Here is a 19,832-nt window from a genome sequence, read left to right as displayed (position 1 = left end):
GGTACATTGCTCATGTTTTTTTATAAAAAGGCTGCTTGGAACAGTGAGCTCCATGAGTTGTGGGGGGAAGTATCTTTTTCCCCCCTTACTCTGAGCCAGTTTCATGCAATCTCAAAGATAATATCCTGAAGTGATGCATTCTGGAGCTATCAATACCAAATTCAGAACTGACTAGCGGCTCCTATAAGATGCAGGAAAGAAATCTATTAACCTCATTTAGCCTTAATAAAGGTATATTTTCAAGCTGGTATATTGGAAAAATATCACTAACTTAAAAATATTACTTTGAGGCTGATCCTAAAGATTAGAAGGGCAATCTTTAGGTTGCTGGGAGGGCAACATACAAAAAATCCAGGAAGTTTTTGGAGAATGTGCAGACAACTTTCTGGTGCAAATGTTAGAGGGGCCACCTAGGGGCCGTGGTGTTTTTGACCTGCTGCTCATAAACAAGGAAGAAGTGGTGGAGTATGTAATACTGGATAGTAACTTGGGCAGCAGCAGCCAGGAGATGACTGTGTTCTGGATCCTGAGGAAAGAAAGGAAGGAAAGCAGCAGAGTAAGGACCCTGGACTTCAGAAAAGCAGACACTGACTGACTGGGGGAACTGATGGGCAGGATCCCCTGGGAGGCCCATCTGAGTGGGAAAGGAGTCCAAGAGAGCTGGGTTTGTTTTTTTTAAAGAAACATTACTGCTGCTGCTTTCATATGACTAGAGCAAGCAATGGCAGAGAAGATGAAAATTAATTAAAAGTTGTATGTTGAGGTTTGATAGTCTGTTGATGACATCTGGGTTGGCTAAGTGGATTGCTTCAATCCCTTCATGATATTCAGATTCAGGTCAGGAGTTTGCATTGTGGCTCATTAACTGCACCTTACTGCCAGCACTGTATCTAGACTCCTGGCAGCTCCAGGTGAACTTTTAGCATCCTCCCTTCACCAGCCATAATGATGATGATAATTTTTAAATTACCATTTTCAGGTGCCCTTTCTGTCCGGGCCCTGGGCAGCTGCCCATTTCACCCATGCCTGTGTCTGGCCCTGCTCACCACATATGCAATTCAGCAAATTCTTGATGCCTCATTTGTTCAGTAAATAGGCACATCTTCCATGTCCCATACAAATGCGATACAGCATGGTCTGGTATTTAAGTTGCAGGCAGAAACCCCCAAGCTTGCTGGTCGGATCTGCAACCAAATTTTTCTTGAACACTGTTGCTGCAGACCAGATTTTGTGCCAGCGGCTCTCCATATCCAGACTGTTCAATGAAAGTGCAAAGAAACCTTACTGAGGGTGCAAAACAAGCAATCCCAATGTGCAGGAAGACTAGCAGGTATGGCAGAAGACCAGTTTGGCTTAGCAGGGAACTCTTCAGTGAGCTAAAACACAGAAAGCAAGCTTACAAGAAGTGGAAACTTGGACAAACAATTAGGGAGGAGTATAAGAATATTGCTCAGGCTTGCAGGGATGAAATCAGGAAGGCCAAAGTACAATTGGAATTGCAGCTAGCAAGGGCCATGAAGGGTAACAGAAGGGTTTCTACAAGTATGTCAGCAACAAGAGAAAAGTCAGGGAAAATGTGGGTCCCTTACTGAGTGGGGGAGGCAGACTAGAGACAGATGATGTGAAAAAGGCTGAAGTACTAAATGCCTTTTTCACCTCAGTCTTCAGAGGCAAGTTCAACCGCCAGACTGTTGCATCTGGCAGCACAGTTTGGAGATGAGGTGAGCAGCCAACAGTGGTGAAAGAACAGGTTAGGGCAGTGGTTCTCAACCTGTTTGCCATAGTGGATCATGCATGCAGCTCTCAGTGTTATGTGGGCCACACCCCACAGGTGATGGAGCCCCCATGTACCAGGGCTATGGGACTGGAGCCAGGGCCTGCAGCACCTGGGCTCTGGCTGGCACTTGGAGACAGCAGTTGCTGTGGCCAGAGCAGAGCACGGAGCCCGGCTTCTCCTGCTCCTCCCTCCCCTCCCTCCCCCCCACCCCAGCAGAGTGGAGCCTGTTGGGGGGAGAGGGAGGTAGATGTGGGCTTCCCACTATGGGCTTGGGGCTTCCTGCCCTGCTGCCCTCCCCGTGGGCCTCCACAACCCAGGAAGCAGAACCTGGCACTAGTGAGTGGGGAGGCTCTGTGCCACTGCTTGGGAACCCCATGCTGGCTGCATCCCCATGGCAAGGCGTTCCCTGCCTGCCCAGCACCAGCAGCAGTATGGAGTTCTACCCCTTGCTGTTGCCATGTGGGCAGGGGATGCTGCACCACGGTGGTGTGGCCAGTGTGGGGCTCCCAGAAGTGATGCTGAACCTCCCTACCCTGCTCTTCCGTGGAGGTCTCTCCCTGGGGAGGGAGCAGGGTGGAGAACCCCAAGCCCGCAACTGCTCCACATACAAATCTGGGGGGCACATGCCCCCCATGCCTCCCACCCTGGGAGTGTGTGCAGCAGTGGGGAGCTGCCCCCCTCCCCCCCACCACCCTTCACTGTCCCCCAGACAAGCCTGTGGCTCTGTCCTGCTCCCCAGCTGAGCCCCACAGCTGCACATTCCTGCCCTGGCCCCAGGCCCCACACACCATTCTGGTTGGGCAGCACCTCCAACCCTGTCCTGTCCCTGCTCTGTCATACTGTACTCCTTCCCTCACTAAGGGGGCCTCAGTCTGTCCCTCCTCTTCTCTCTACATAGACTTACTTTGTGGAAACTGTTCTCCATACACGTGGCACCTACTGTGTCTGATCGCCCTCCTCCCGCTCCCTCGCAGACCCTTGCAGGATGAACTCTGCCAGTGTGCAAGGGGAAACCCACTGTTTCCCACTTTTTCGTCTTTTAAAGGAGAAATTTTTCTCCTTTAAAGGGGCAAATCTGCATTTGTCCATGGGGAATAGGGAAACCCAGATCCTCAATTCGAGCAAACCGCAGGCGGCAATCTTTACTTTTTTTTTTTTTTAAACAAGATGTCATATGTATTACAGCAGTGTGCTGATTGGGCCACATGGGGCCTCAGGTTGAGAACCACTGGGTTAGGGACTATTTAGAAAAGCAGAAAAGCTGGACATGTACAAGTCTGTATGGGGCTGGACATGGATGCACCCAAGGGTGCTGAAGGTGTTAGCCGATGTGATCGCAGAGCTACTGGCTATTATCTTGGTGGTGGTTGGTAGAGGTCCCAGATGACTGGAAAAGGGCAAATATAGTGCTCATCTTTAAGAAAGGAAAGAAGGAAGGGAACTACATACCAGTCAGCCTCACCGCAGTCCCTGGAAAAATAATGGAGCAGGTCCTCAAGGAATCCATTTCTAGGCAATTGGAGGAAGTGGTTAGGAACAGTCAGCATAGATTCACCAGGGGCAAGTTATGCCTGACCAACCTGATTGCCTTCTATGATGAGATGACTAGCTCTGCAGATGTGGGAAGAGCAGAGCACATGCTATTAGCAAGGCTTTTGATATGATCTCCCACAACATCCTTGCAAGCAAGCTAAGAAAGTATGGGTTGGATACATTTTCTGTAAGGTGAATAGAAAACTGGCTGGATCATCAGACTCAAGAGGGTAGTAATCAACAACTCAGTGTCTAGATGGCAGCTGGTATCAAGTGGAGTGCCCCAAGGGTCAGTTCTGGGCCAGGTTTTGTTCAATGTCTTCAGTTACCTGGAAGATGGGATGGAGTGCACCCTCAGCAAGTTTGCAGATGACACAACGCTGGGGAGAGTAGTAGATATACTGGAGGGTAGGGCTAAGATTCAGAGAGACTTTGACAAATTGACAGACCCACAGTGGGTAGGAAGAGGATGGTGGGCAGCTCCCTACCACTGCGCACCCCCCTTGGTGCAAGGCATGTGCCTCCCCGATTTGTGCATGGGGTGAGGGCAGGCTACCTGCTGTGGGCTCAGAGTCTGGGGCTGCACCAGCCTCTTCCCAGGACAGCTGGGCAGTGGCAGGGTGGGTGGGTGGCAGCAGTGCTGGAAGGGGTGACTATGGGGAATTTTGGGGTGGCTATAACTTGGGGCAGTCTGCTCTGCTGCCTTTCCCTCAGAAGCCATGCCATGGCCAAATTAAAAAACACACTTCATTTTAGTACCTGTCATTGCTTTCCTTGCACAATAGCTTTTAAATGTTATATAATTTAGTTTCAGAAAGTTTTAATAGTGCATATAAACCCAACACAGTATGTTTCATATATTACAATAAAGAAATGAAGAGTAGAATGTAAGCTTCAGTCAAAAGAACAGAAGTCAGTGATAACATTGCAAGGCTACCTTTGTAACTCAGTTTCTATAACTTTTCTTAACATTTATATTTACTCATAAGAAAATATATTTTTACTGGTTTGTGATCCTAGTTCTGTTTCTCTCTGCTTACTGCTAATGTTTTTCAGTCCAAGCAGACCCACTGCCAAGAACTCCTGGATTGCAATTAACAAGTCTTCATTTGTATGTTATTCTGTTTTGAAAATGATCTGTGTAAACATGGTAGTTTCTTACACAAGATATGCTCATTATTTTTCTTGAGATTGTCTAAGCCACTGGTGCTCAACCTTTTTGCCCTGTAGGTCAGATGAGCCGTGCCTGGTCTATATGCAGGCTGGATCTTGTGGCCTTGCAGGAGGAGAAGATGTAGCCCGGCCTCAATCCATCCATGGGGGAAAGAGAAAATGCATAGGCAGTTTAATGCATGGGCCAGCTAGGCATGAGCCCAGGGGCTCCTACCCATTCAGGGCTCTGGCCCTGGGATCCTCATCAGCAGGGAAGCAAAAGCAGGGTTTTAAACTTGGCATGTTTTTGTCTCCTGGCAGGAAGACAAAAATGGTGGCAAGTTTAAAACCCTAGCTTTCACATTTGTTTGCCTGCAGCCAGGAGCAGGAGCCCTCCCCCAGTGGGGCTGGGGAGGCATGTTGGAGTCAGGCCTGCCAGGATGCCATGCCATGGAGAGGAGGGGCCAGGCTGGGAGTGCTGCATTGTGCTATGCCACGCCTCTGTAAGCAGGCAGTGGCACTGGGGGGCCTTGGGAGCTATAGCCCCTCCGTAGCTACCCTTCCCAGTGCTGCCACCCACCTGCAGAAGCGTGGCACTCCCAGCCTGGCCTGACCCAACCCAGCCCCATGCATGTGTGTAGCCGCAGGGACACAGCCAGGCACCTACAGGTCAGTAGAATGGGGGCTGAGCAGGAAGCAAGACAGCTGCGGGTAGCTTATGGAAGGGGAGGAGGGAGAGGACAGGGGACTGCCTGATAGTGACTGAGAGAGAGTGGGGAAGGGAGAGGTCCTGTGGGGGAAAAGTGTGTGGCCAGGTTAGGTGCGTGGGCATCTGTGTGCACAGGTATGTCTGCATGCATGAGTGCATGTGTGTATCTCTTTATCTTTGTGTGTCTGCGTGCGTATGTGCACATCTGTATGTCTGTTCACGGCAGGGAGAGTGTGTTTATGTGTGTCCATGTGCAGAGAGTGAGTGAGAGTTGATTGCGTGCCTGTGTGTGTGTATGTTTGGCCCATAGTGGGAAGATGGGGCCAGGGAGAGGAGGCAGGCATGTGCCCTCCCCCACCCACAGCCTGGCAGGGTCCACGCAGCCTCCCCCGCCAGCACCAAGATATGAAAGGACCCCTCCCCCCCACTGCAACCCAGTTCCTGTGGGGTGTGGGGGCCTCCAATTTTGTTTGCCCAGAGCCACAGTACACCTTAATCTGCCTCTGAGGAAGTGGCTTGGCCGTGTGAGAGAGGTTCCTTTGCCAGTCCCTAGTCTGGCTGTGTAGGGAAAATGGGCGTGGCCCAGCCCAGCCCCAGCCATGTGGGGCTTGGGAATTTGGCAGTGGGGGAGGAGTGGGAATATTAATTGCCACCGTTTCTCTGCTATCAGTGCAATCAATTGCACTTGTGCAGCATACTGATGCCTATAGAGAGGTTACAGAGTTGGCACTGACTTGTTTGAAAATGGTAGGTTTTCACAGGTAGAAGTGCTGGCAAAGTTTAACCTGAACAACTTCTTTTACTAAGGATGATAAGTATGACAGAGATCAATTGTAGTATGCTTCTGAGAGGCACAGTTTAGAAAATGCTGTCATGAGGGAGGAAGAACTAACATGGCTTTCAGGGCTTATCGTTAAGGACAAATATTTTAGTTGTTTGTAAATCAAGTATAGATATCAATGGAAGACAAGATTTCCACTGCCCAAACTGATATGCTAAGACCAGTCCCCAGGCTTTGTCCATGTAGATGTGTATGTATACTCCATCAAACTTGCTTTGTGTGTTACAGACACCATGAGAGTTTGGGGCCTGAGAAGCTTGGGTTAGTACATAAACTTTCTGGGCAATTGCAACCTGTTGCCCATTTGATGAAGTATTATTTCACAGACCATTGGTCATGCACACTTAGTCAAAATTTGGGTGATTGTATTCGTACAGGATCATGCAGATGTGACAGTTACAAGAAAGCAGCTGTTGCCTGTGAGCAACAGCAGCAACTTATTCTCTTGTGAAGTAGCTACAAATGTACATTTGACCCATACCCTGAACTGCTAATGTTCAATATCCCTACTCATTTCCTTTTCCAGGTCAATTGTAAACCTATTGAGTACCAATAGTTTTTATATAAACCTAGGAGATACCCAAACTCTTGTTACTTTATTGAGGCATTACCATTTAAGCTTGTACCTCTATTTTTTGTGGCTTAGCTGATTTCATATTCTATCACTGCTTAATTTCTTCAATAGCTTTTTTAAGCTTCAAATAAATTATATCAGTTGGGGTTTTTTATCCACGATTGTGGTTCGTCTTTATCCATGAGACACTCAAAGAATTCTGGACTTAAAAGATCGATTTTTTTTTTTTTCTTCAGAAGCTGTGCTGGTGTTTTCTTTTTCTATTACATTTATCTGGGTCCTTTATAATGCTCTTGAATTAATTGAACAGAGGAAAATCTGCATTTGTACTAGGAAACTGTAGGTTAGGGATGAACCTGTACATTAAACATCTTGTTCTCCATGATAGTTTTTAAGGCTCAGCTCTATACTGTGTCTGGTTTTGCCTGGTTTTCAGTTTAGCTCCAAACAGAAAAACAGGTAGACTGAATAAAGATCCTTCCCACCCTGCACAGGCACACCATTTAAGAGCGTGTATGGGAGTGCTAGCACTTGCTTAGTTAACAGAGACAGTGCTTTTGCCTGCAGTGTGGTGGGGGAGGGTAAAAGGGAAGAGGGAGGGTCCAATCTGTTAAGCCAGGCCTGCCCCCCGATTCCAAGCAAGCCACCTTCTTGTCCTAGAGAGCCACAGGAGCGGGAAGCAAGAGACAGGTATGCCATCTCCAAGGTGGAGGCTGCATGTGTATGTGGGGTACAAGGAGGGCACCTTGAGTGCTGGCATTTCTGGACGCAGCTGGGCATGGCAAGGGAAGAAACTGACAGAAGGGGAGGGAGGTCAGGGATTTCTTTCCCAGGGGAAAACATCAGGTACAGCTTATCATTTACCTGTATTCCAGAGATGGCAGGTTTCCTAATGATATACACCCCTCTTTTTAATTCTATACATTTATTTATTTATCTATACCTTTTTTGCTTAACAAAACGAAACAAAATGAAGCAAGAATTTATTTAAAAATCTGCCTTCCTGCTCATTGAACTGGGTGGCATAATTCAGTCTGATGAGCTAAAGCTAAAGTATGTTTTGTTATCTTACTTGGGTTCTCTTAGTAGGTCACAGGAGAGTAGTGTCTAAGTTTATTACAGAACTGATAGATACTTGGACTTTTGTAAGCTGAAAAATATTTAACAATCTACTGGGCTTTATCAAGGCTGACACTAGAGAATTTTTTCTTGTCTTAGGCAGGGTCCAATCCTACAGTAGAGAAGAGAAATACAAGAATTTAAAACTAAAATAATAAACTATAATGAAAACAGATACAAAACCATTAAACTGAAAGCAGAACTTCAGCCGCTGCCTTCCCCAACACCCTAGCAGCCCCTGTGCCAGCTGCCATCATGCTGTGAGCAGCATACTCTGCTGAAAGTGGATGGGCAGACATGGGGCTTCTGAGCTGTGCTTTTCAGCCCAGCTTGTCCTCACAGGGCCAGGAGGCACAGGGGCAGACATATTGAAAGGTTTACAACCTTTATAGGCCTCAGTCTTACCCATCTTGTGGAGAGTCCTAGCCTTTTCAGTCTTTCCATGTCCTTCTTATTGTGTGAACCACATCCACATGATGCATTTTAGTACAAAATGAAGTTTTAACTTTGTATTTCATACTTCAGTGTACAACTTCTGACCACAGTAATCAAAAGCACTTGTTTAGTAGTTGAAAATCTGGGCCTATGCATTTTGTACTCATGCTGTATTCCTGCCTAATGTTTTACCAACAAGTAAAGTGGCCTGGGGTGTGCAAAGTGGGCCATATTCGATTTGGATTCAGATTCAGCCTGATTCAGGGGACAGTGATTTGATTTATTGATTTGTATCACTGTCCCGATTCGATTCAGCCAAACCCAAATCTGAAGATTCAGTGCTGATTCAGAGAATGTCATTTGGCCGTAGACACAGCTTTAAATGTTTTTTTTCCTACATATCTCAAGGTACCAAATACGGCTTGTGAAAGCAAGATGGTGCGGTGAATGGAGTGTGGGGGGGGCCCTCTGTGCGCTTGGTGGCTGACCCAGAAGTGGACTGGAAGTACTTCTGGTCCACTTCTGGGTCTGCTGCCAAGCATGCTGGGGACCTGCCCATGCTCTCATGGGACACTCCATCTGCCCTGTCTCAGTGTTAACAAGCCACCTGTTACCTTGAGGTATGTAGGAAAAAACACTTAAAGCTGTGTCTATGTCCGAATCATCAGATTTCTCCAAATCTATTTGGAGGGTTCTGATTCAATTTGGAGAAATTAAAGGGTCTTCTGATTCAGTTCGGATTTGGAGATTCAGCTGCCAGATCACGCAGCCCTAGTAACTGCCCTGAGGAGCGTAATATCTCTGTTAACCCAAGGCAGTGAAAATGAAGTAAAGCCATTATGACAAAGGAGCCAGAGATGGAGAAAGACCATAATGAAATACATAGGTGATGCTTGAGAGAGGCTCGGGGGGGGGGGGCATGTGCCCCCCTGAGATTGACTGACTGCTGCTGCCACCACTGGCTTATGAGAGTGGATACCACCAACAGCATCTGCGGGTGATTCCCCACTCAGTCCCCACTCACTGGCACCAACACTGGTGTCTGTGGGAGGTCCCCACTCGCTGCCATGGTGCCCCCACAGTCTTGGGAGGCACCAGTGGTTCACAGTGAAATAATACCATATTTGCTTGCATGCCATACACCTTTTCCCCCAGAAGTTACCCTTACAAAATTTAGATGAATGTTATAAGCAGGGAAGTTAATTTCTGTGCCAGAATGGAAACGCAGAGAATTTGGAATGGCTGCTAAGGCTGTGCTCTTCCCCCAGCCATCATGCAGCAGGGGCAGAGACAGTTCTTAATTGTCAGAGCTAGAGTTTTAACTCTCTCAGTACCATTTGCCAATTTGGCAGGAGCTTTGAGGGAGTTAAAATCCTAACTTTTGGCTGAGCATTCAGGGAAGGTTAGGTGACTCTGAAGAACAGGCCTTGGAAAAATATTTTTGCTCTTCATTCTGCGTTCCCAAAACGAGATGAATCTTATTTGGGGGAATGTGTGATATGCAGAAATATACAGCACACCTCTTTAGACATTGTTTAAACTCAATTGTTCATTTTGTGGCATATCATATTATTAAATAGATCTATTAAATAAATCATATTATTATTTGTTGTTGTCGCACCAAGAAGTTTTGGTCTTGTGCTAAGACCTCAATGCAATAGGTGCTTATGTTCCTGTCTTAAGGAGGTTGTTTTGTATATTCTACATGCCTTTGCACTACCTACTGTTGTCAAGAATTTATTCCTGACAGCCTAGAGGAGTCATTATATTTATAACCGACAATGATGAAACATTACACAACATTAATATATTTAATAGAACGTTTAAGTGATATATTAGCAATGAAATGTCAAACAAGCTTTAGTTAAAGCACCCCCATCGCCATCTTGTAGTGCAGGGACACTGAATGTATGAGACACGGAAGCTGCTGGAGCTTGCTAATTAGCATGCTCCAGCAGACAGAATTAATGGAGTCTGCCTTGATGCGCTGTTATTACAGTGCATCGGAGCACTATCCCCACACATCTACAGGCACTCCTAACTTTCTACAGTTTGTTGCAAATTTTGGAAATGCTGTCATTAAAATTGGATCTAGAAAAATAATTCTTAAGGTATTTTTCACTAGGGGCATGAAAATGCTCTGTGAGCCTGACCCTGGAAAAAAATGTTGCTGTTTATTTGACCTGTATATCCACAGTGGACACTGTTTTGAAGGTACAAAGGACAATATCAGATCATCTCACACTACTTTCTTTCCCTGCCCTTTATGTGAGGTGAAGTGCCAGTGTCAAAACTGTTGCTTAATTAGGTTCTGACTTTACCTGCAATTACTTTTTAGTTCATTTGTTCTTAATATATATTTAGGATTATTAGATGAGGGTGGAAGGGAGAGCAGTGTTCTTTCCACTTCGTACTTTTTTATTTCTCTCTCTTAATTACAGGCAGATTATAATCTCTAACTGCCAGTTTTTAAGAATATGTTTTTTCATCCCCTCCTTCCTTTTAAATGACAGTTCTAACACTTGTCCTTATTGCCTATGTGAGGATCATGTCTCTAAAAAATGTAGCATCTGTTGCTTGCTTTTCTGTAGAGCAAAAACACTAAGAGAAATTCAGCTGAAGACAGTTAATAAATACCCAGGTTGTGGACAACTGTGTATTGGCTTGAAAAGGGAGAAGGGAACTTCTGTTAGGGAGTATGCAGCAACTATCTTCACCCTAGGGTTCTACAGGAACTGGCCGAGGTCATTGCGGGACCCCTGGCGCGGCTCTATGAGCACTCGTGGGGCTCTGGTGAGGTGCCGGAAGACTGGAAGAGGGCCAATGTGGTCCCTATCTTCAAAAAGGGAAAAAAAGAGGACCCGGGAAATTACAGGCCAGTTAGTCTTACCTCAATCCCGGGTAAGCTCTTTGAAAAAATTCTCCTGGCACACATCCAGGAGGGCCTCGCGGGGGAATGCATGCTCAGGGGCAACCAACATGGGTTCATCAGTGGCAGGTCTTGTCAGACCAACCTGGTGGCCTTTTACGATCAGGTCACCAAATCATTAGACGCAGGGGTTGCTGTGGATGTAGTCTTTCTGGACTTCCGGAAGGCTTTCGACACTGTCTCTCACCCTGTCCTCATCAAAAAGCTGGGAGACTGTGGTGTCAATGCCCACACGGTCAAATGGGTCGCCAACTGGTTGGAGGGCCGCACCCAGAGGGTGGTAGTGGATGGGTTCTTCTCGACCTGGAAGGACGTGGGCAGTGGGGTTCCGCAGGGCTCGGTCCTCGGGCCCGCACTGTTCAACATCTTCATCAGTGACTTGGATGAGGGGGTAGTAAGCACCCTGTTCAAGTTTGCTGATGACACTAAGATGTGGGGGGATGTGGGTGCACTAGAAGGGTGCAATAGGCTACAAGCTGACCTTGACAGGTTGCAACGGTGGGCGGATGAGAATAGGATGGGGTTTAACACTGATAAGTGCAAGGTGTTGCACATGGGGAGGAAGAACCGGCACCACACTTACAGGTTGGGGAACTCCCCTCTTGCCAGCACGGAGACGGAAAAGGATCTTGGAGTCGTCATTGACTCCACGATGAACATGGGCCGGCAGTGTGGGGAGGCAGTCAAGAAGGCCAACCGTACCCTGTCATGCATCCACAGATGCATCTCGAGCAGGTCCAGGGGGGTGATCCTCCCCCTCTATGCGGCACTGGTCAGGCCGCAGCTGGAGTACTGCGTCCAGTTCTGGGCGCCACACTTCAAGAGGGACGTGGACGATATGGAAAGAGTCCAGAGGAGGGCCACTCGTATGATCAGGGGTCAGCAGGGCAGGCCTTATGAGGAGAGGCTACGGGACCTGAACCTGTTTAGCCTCCACAAGAGAAGGTTAAGGGGGGACCTAGTGGCCTGCTACAAACTGGTCAGGGGGGATCAGCAGGTATTGGGGGAGTCCCTGTTCCCCCGTGCGCTGCCAGGAGTGACCAGGAATAACGGTCACAAGCTGGCGGAGGGTAAGTTTAGATTAGATATTAGGAGGCGCTACTTCACAGTCAGGGCGGCTAGGGCCTGGAACCGGCTTCCAGGGGAAGTGGTGCAGGCTCCTAGCCTGGGGATTTTTAAAAGGAAGTTAGATGAGCACCTTGCTGGGGTCATCTGACCCCGGTGCTCTTTCCTGCCAAGGCAGGGGGTCGGACTAGATGATCTACCTAGGTCCCTTCCGACTCTAGCTACTATGAAACTATGAAACTATCAAACCCTTAGAGTTATGTCTGCATGGCTCTGTAACGAATTCAGGGATCCAAGTTTTTTTGGGTTTTTTAAATGCAAATTGTCTGATTTTAAAATCCCCAAATCTGCAATTAAAATGAAGTGTGTGTGTGGCAGCTAGGCCCTGCTGGAGTGGGGGGCCTAGCTGCCAGGGCTACAGGGCTAGGGACCCGGGTCCGCAGCCCTCTACCCCCAGCAGCACCCGAACCCCAGCTGCTGCCCATGGGGGACAGAGCTACTGTGGCGGAGCGGAGCCTGGCTCCCCCTCCCCCGTGGGCAGCACAGCCAGAGCAGAGTACATGGGGGTGGAGGACAGGACCTGGCATGGCAGAGCAGAGCAGGGCCATGCAGGGAAACTTGGTGCCACCTCTGGGAGCTCTGTACCACCATGCAATGTGCCTCCTGCCCACCCAGCAGTAACAAGGGGCACAGCTCCACACTGCCGCCCCTGCTGCTGGCAGATGGGCAGGGGGTGCTTTGCTGGGGTGACACAAGGCTTGCAGCGGCAAGGAACTTTCCTGCCGCGCTCTGCCCCTGCACCCTGGACTAGCTGCCCATGGCCCCATCCTACTCTGCCTGGGCCCTGCATCCATGCATTTCAGCCCTGGCCTCAAGCCCTGCCCAACTCCCTCCCTTTGGGGGCCTCAATCTCCCCTCTCCCCTGCCCAGACTTATGTGCGGGAGCTGCTCTCTGTGCTGCCTGGCTCCCATGTGCACATGATCTCCTCCTCTAGGGGCTTTTCCCCCCACCTCTTGCAGGAGGAAAAGGATAAACTATCTGAAAATGAAATACAGGATAAAGTACCTTCAAAATCCTCTTCAGAAAAGCTGAATTCCCAGTCCCATGCAGTCCTGTTACAGGTTCATCTGGAGCTTCTGAGGAGTTGAATATTGGTACTTTGCTGCCTAAGTCTAGAACCTTCCAACATGTTCTCACTATTGGATCTATGAGTGTGAGATCTTCCTTGGGATCAGGACAACTGATTAGGTGTTTTTGGTCCTGATAACATGGTCTGTGTGTTCCTTTATTGATACCAAGTAAAGATAGGGTTCTGACTTCTCTCTAAGTATTCATCTCTAATAATATCTACTATCTAGATTATTATTATTATTTCTCTGTATTTATGCATCCTCTTTTGGATTCTGAGATGTCATATTCTTCACCTGCATCATCAGTTAGTGGAAATATAGATATTCTCTGAAAATGCATTGTCTTTGGCTTAGGTCAAATAGAAATGGTCTAGGGTGTTACAAAATTCTTGACACAGGGGTTGCCAGCCCAGTATGCCCAGGGTACTCTTTCCCATAATAACCAGTGTACTGGGATCCCTGAGACCTGTACATTTGACACTGTCATTAAGTATATTACTCCAAGGAGAGTAGAAGGCATAACCCCATTTTATTCAAGAGGCAGCACATCCCTCAACCAAAGCCATCTGTGAATCTTAGAAGATAACAGGCCATGTTATGGCCTATTGTATAGACTTCCGCTTAAGCGGCTTCCCTTAAAATGCCCCCATCATTGAATAGGTAAGGCAGTGATAGAAAATTCCCTTCATGCCTTTTATAAAACATATTACATGCAAGTACAAGTATCTGCTTTGTTCACTTCTTTTGAAAGAGCAGCCCTTCAGTCATAAAATCATAAGAAATGAGTGTTGGAAGAGACCTCAAGAGGTCATCTTGTCCAACCTCCTGCTCAAAGCAGGACCATCTCCAATTAGACAATCCTAGCTAAGGCATTGTGTAGCTGGGTCTTTAAAACCTCCAAGGACGGAGATTCCTCAGCCTCTAGGTAGCCTGTTCCAGTGCTTTACTACCCTCCTAGTGAAAGAGTTTTTCCTAATACCCAACCTAAACTTCCCTTGCTGCAACTTAACACCAGTGCTCCCTGTTCTGTCATCTGCCACCACTGAGAACAGTGTGGCTCTAACCGCTTTGTAACTGCCCTTCAGGTAGTTGAAGGCTGTTATTAAACCCTGCCCATAGTTGATCTTTGCTCTTCTCCAGATTAAATGAGCCAAGTTCTCTCAACTTCTCTTCAGAAGTCACGTTTTCCAGCCCTCCTCGTTGCCTTCTGCTGGACTCTCTAATTTATCCACATAATTTCTGTAGTGGGGTGCCCAAAACTGGACACAGTACTCCAGATATGACCTTATCAGTGCTGAAGAGACGGGAAGAATCATTTCCCTCAGTCTGCTGCAGCACTCTTACTAATGCAGCCTAGTATGCTGTTGGCCTTCTTGGCAGCGAGGGCACACTCTTGGCTTTTATTCAGTTTATTGTCCAGTGTAACCTCCATATCCGTTTCTGCAAAGCTGCTGCCCAGCCAGTCAGTCCCCAGTCAGTAGTAGGGACATATCCAGTGTGCCATCTTGGTTGATGCACTGAATGGGAATTGGCCATAATGAACTACACACATGGCAAGCCCTTGAAAAAAGGAAGAAAACTCTCTTTTGCAGTAAAATATGTGTGGTCCCCTTGTGTATTCCACCCTCTAGTCTCTATCCTTTGTACTTCAGATTCTGTTCTGGAAGACATATAGAGTAACACAATAGAGAAGGAACTGGAGGGGTGGTTGGTCCTGCACTTTGTACTGTCAGTACAATGCAGAAGGAGAAGGAGAGCATATGCACAAATCACATCATGGGTAACTGGTGCCACCTGACCGAGGGGGGGGTTCCCCCCCACAACCAATCTCACTGACTGGGAGTGGGAGGCTCCCAGAAGTGCCAGTGGCCCCCATTCCCTGGCCAGTGTTCACAGGGGAGGCACCGGAGCTGCCACCTGCCCCTACACCTAAGGGAGTGCACCAGCACACTTAGGGGGTGCACATATACCCCCTATGCATCACCACTGGATCACATGGACACCGCACTGTACCTAGACTCTTGGCTACCCCAGGCAAACTTTTAGTATCGGGCCCCCCTTCACCAGAGAGAATTATGATGATCAAAAATTACCCCCCTTTCTGTCTGGGCCCTGGGCAGCCGCCTGGTTCACCCATGACTATGTCTGGCCCTGCATGGACACAACTAGCAAAATTACTCTGGTCTCTGGGCATAGAGCATGTGAATCCAGAGTAGAGTGACATCACATCTGAAATAACTTGAGTAACTGTGGGAGTAAGTAACTATTCTTTGCTGTGCTAAATTCACTTAATGTTTCTGTTCCACAGGTCTTATTGATGGTTATGCAGACGAAAAAGCATTTCTGGAAAAACATATCCAGGAAAAAATAGATGTAATAGACCATCTTGAGCAAGAGCTGCTCTGTACAGGTAACAAATTGCAGGAACTAGAGGCTGAGCGACAGCAGATTCAGGAGGAAAAGGAGTTACTCTGCAGACAAAAGGATGCCATGAAAGCAGGTGCAGGATCTGCAGAACAGCGTACGTACTCATCAGAATCTTTCTGTGGGGTTCTCTCATATTTTATTATTGAACTTCTAATACATCTGCAGAAGCCTTATCTACCATGTTTCTTTTTTATATCCTTCATAGAAAAGCACAACATGGCCAACATTTCATACTTGAGCAACTGTTGGTGCCAAACCCTGTATTTAGCCATCTGAACAAAACTAGTTGATATTCAGATTTCAGCCCAGTCACAGCCGCTAGTAAAACCAGTAAACAGCTGTTGTTGCTCAGCAGTTTTGAAAAAGTGGTCACTTTCATTTACCTGCCCAAATTTAGCCTTAAGTGCTGACTCTAGAGAGATCCAATTATGGAAGTGATGGCCTATATATGCTCCTTCTAAGAATAGTTACAGAGATCTGCTATCATAGCTTCCTCAGGAAAACCTGTTCAGCTGTTCAGGTACACTGGATTGATATACATGCTCATTTAGGCATATGGTAAGGCACTGAGGAAGACTTCCTCACAGAATTCATTTCAGGGACTCAGTGGTAGGGTAGAATGCAAAAAAGATTGCATGAAAAGAAAAAGGCATTATCTCAACATAACCAATATTATTCACTCAATGCTCCCAAAAATAATTACGTACTCTGGAGAGAAAATATCTTTCAACCTTGAAGAGATACCTTCTATTGATTATCACAAGGAAGGAACACTCCCCAGTAGTTTACTCAACAAATGTTTACTTTTATAGAAGTAAATCCTCCTTCAACAAAAAAACTAAATATCTTTGATTTAGTATTTGTTAAGAGGGAAAAATTAGGGCAGTAATGTTTAAACAGTGCTGATCTCTTGGAAATTAGTGCTGGGAATGGAGTATCAAATGCTAACGTTTTATTTTGTGACCAAGAGTTTGTGAACATTGCAAATACTGAAGATCTTCAGAACATTTCTTGTGAACATGTATTCAAACTGTTGTTCAGTCATAAACTATACCATCCATGATCTGTTTGCAATCTCAACCTTCTATATTTATGAAACAGATATTGTTAATAGCAATCTGTTAATTCCTATACTTCAGCAAAGCAATCCCAGTTTACAATTTTGGTTTTATATACCTTATAAAATGACTTGGAAATATAAAAATGTGTTTTATAATTATGGAGAAAAAGTACAGATATATCATTCATACCAGAATAACACAACACATTCCTTGAGTTATCACTACAACTTTGTCATTAAATGCCACATCTCTTTCAGCTTCATTTTCTCTTACATTATTGCACCATGATAAAACTGTAGCTGGCATGTGAATTACTTTGCTTCTCTCTCTTTTTTTTTTCTATTTTCCTAGGCCTAGTAGATGCTGCAGTCGATGCAGCTCCCCAAGCAGGTGTGTTTGTATATTGCATGGCCAATCTTTAATTGGGTGACAGACTTGCATACTGACATTTATTAATCAAGGACTTGGGCTTTCAGCTTATTGACCTTAATTCTTACTGGCCTGCAGCTTTTGATATTATATTTTACACTCACATTTTTCCTTTTCAATAATGTAATCTCTTATTATTTCTAAGCACAATATATTAATATAGATTTAATAAGCACATCCATTCATAACCATCATCTTATTCACCTTTGAATTGCAAGAGTTCAGGTGGTTTTGGAAGTTCGTAATAGCCTTTTGATCACTATTAACTTATAAATACAATTAAAATAATCAGGTCTTTACTAAATATTGTTTTATATTGATATGTACTACTTACCTAAAGCCACAAAATTTGGTTAAACATGATGTAAGATGATGGTGTCCAAAGGATATCTCTTGGGTAGCGAAAAAAATTGTACTTATGTGATGGCTTTCCTTTACTATATCCAGTATCAATAGTTTCTGAGAAATTTTTTCAAAATTAATTTCACTACTTAGTCTTGGGTCTTACCTCAAGGGATGCATAAGGTTTGGTGACATGGCCCTTGAAGTATAAACCTTAAGAATCTTGTTAGAATGTATTTGAGCTGTATCATATGTGCTTCCCAACCCTCTATGAGGAGAAAAAAAATCAAAACGGGGGATCTATAAAAACCACTGCTTTTTGAAAGCTCCAGTTACAGGTCAGTAATTTTCCTCTCTGTTTTGTAATCTGATTGAGTGATGCCTTTCAGTAATTCCCTTCAGATATAGCATATACATTTAATATACATATAACAATTGGGAGTGGATTAATCTTCTGGTAAAGGGGATGAGAAGATGGTTGGGTTTTCCATACCTTGTTATAAAGCTTTGGACCCTCTTCAGTTCTTCCAGGAACCTATATATTTTCCTACATTGTGCCAGTCAAACCTCTTTATATTAATATGAAACTTGGACAATAAAGTTACACAACTCTTCTCTAATAGCCTGGCAAAGAAAATAACATTCTAGTATTCTAGTAGTTTCTTTTTAGGATTTAGCATGGCTTTGGGGATATTGCAAGTATTTTTATGTGGAAAGTACTAGATTAAAAAAAAAATTGTAAAACCCAAGCCTATTCACATCCTTTATCTGGGTACAGCATGGGGACACAGCCTGAGATCTGGATTTGCTGTGATAACATGCAAATCTAAAAGCTATGTTTGGTGCCTTTATAACCAGAATTACTGGAGGAGACAGAAAAACTAATGAAGGAAAAAATAGAAGTACAGCGTCAAGCTGAAAAAGAATATGGTGACCTTCAGAAGCAAGTTAAGGCTTTGGAAACAGACTTGGAGGAACAAGTTAACCGTTTTATAGAGATAGAACAAGAAAAAAATGCAGAATTAATGGATCTAAGACAACAAAACCAGGCTTTGGAGAAGCAGCTTGAGAAAACAAGAAAATTTCTAGATGTAAGTACAATGAAAGAAAGAAAATATTTCATGTAGCAGGATGGTAACCTATTCTGCATTTTTTTGCAGCAGCAAGAAATTCTTTCTCTAAGGCTTTGAACAGAAAGTGGGGTGTGGAGTCTATTATTGGCTTTGTAACATGGTGTCACGTCAGGGGATCCACATAGCGCTGTGTTTTAAAAGCAATTTAAAAGCAATCTCAGTGCAATTTAATACGTCGGCTGGGAAACATATTTTTTTAATTATTGATAGTTTAAAAATTTTCTTGATTTAAAAAAAAAAAAAAAAACTCTAGAAATTTCTAAAATTAACCAGGGAAGTCAGTATTTCGCATTCTTTGTGGCAAGCTGTGTTGTGTTTTCCAGTGTATAGCAGGTTAAGTTGGGATTTTCAAAGTAGGCAAATAAGGTACCCAACTCCCATTGAACTTCAGTGGTAGTTGAACATCTATCTCCATTAGACTGCTTTGAAAATTCCAACTGTGAGCCTTTCATTGGTGTGGGTACATGGAAATTTCCCTGGCAGCCTTTCCAAAGCTGCTTGCTTTATTCCTTTTCCATCTGCTTCACATGCATCTGAAATCATTCCATCTTCTAAGTTTCTCTTGCTACATACTTTGAGTAGCAGTCACAGCTATATTTCCTTCCATTCATCATACCTTCCTTTGCCCTGCCACCAAGTTGTCACTGCAGCATTCTTTCATTTTCTGACAAAGCTGGTTGTCATGTCTGTAAAAGTACATTTTATAGCCACTCAGAAATGGGGTTTGGGGATTTCTGTTTAGACATACCTCTGCAGTTTGACCTAAGCCCCTTGAAAATGGCCAAGGCATTGGGAGCCTTGATGCAGCAGCTAAGTGCTCCACCCCTCTCCGTGTACTCCTTCAGGTCAGCTCTCAGGAGTGCAAGGATTGGAGCTATTGTCTTGTAGGTAAGAAATGGAAAGGTTCCCACCATGGAAGAATGTCCTCCTCCTGCCAATCAGCTCATTGGCTGGATGGTGAGGGAGGGACATTCTCCCAGGGCTGGAACCTTCCTGGGGCTGTCTGTGGTACCTATTGCTTTTCAGCAGCTGTCAATTGCCACTTGACAGCCTGCCCCCATCCGAAGCAGGAGGGGCTGGCTGTCAGTTAATGGACTTCCCTAAAGATGGTTATGGCCCAGGGAGCAGCCCTCTAGTGCCCTCTGGCTGGAAAGCTTGCATATGAAGATCTCCAG

General features: G+C 45.5%; 1 protein-coding gene across 7 annotated transcripts in view; it reads left to right on the top strand.

Moving 5' to 3' along the window:
* The window catches only part of AKAP9 (A-kinase anchoring protein 9), a 229,934-nt gene that overhangs the window by 156,174 nt on the left and 53,928 nt on the right, over window positions 1–19,832 (top strand). For 6 of the 7 annotated variants that reach the window (XM_090047082.1, XM_090047076.1, XM_090047075.1 and 3 more), the window contains 3 exons: window positions 15,574–15,786; window positions 17,105–17,143; window positions 18,383–18,615. In XM_090047082.1, the coding sequence (XP_089903208.1) occupies window positions 15,574–15,786; window positions 17,105–17,143; window positions 18,383–18,615 (485 nt within the window). The remainder of the gene's footprint in view (window positions 1–15,573; window positions 15,787–17,104; window positions 17,144–18,382; window positions 18,616–19,832) is intronic. The other variant, XM_090047077.1, reaches the window with a different exon arrangement.

Source organism: Crocodylus siamensis, chromosome 5, assembly GCF_052110815.1.
Source record: "Crocodylus siamensis isolate JL-2025a chromosome 5, ASM5211081v1, whole genome shotgun sequence".
Lineage (NCBI taxonomy): Eukaryota > Metazoa > Chordata > Crocodylia > Crocodylidae > Crocodylus > Crocodylus siamensis.
The sequence above is the reverse complement of the archived record's forward strand: the minus strand, read 5'-3'. Positions and strand labels throughout refer to the sequence as shown.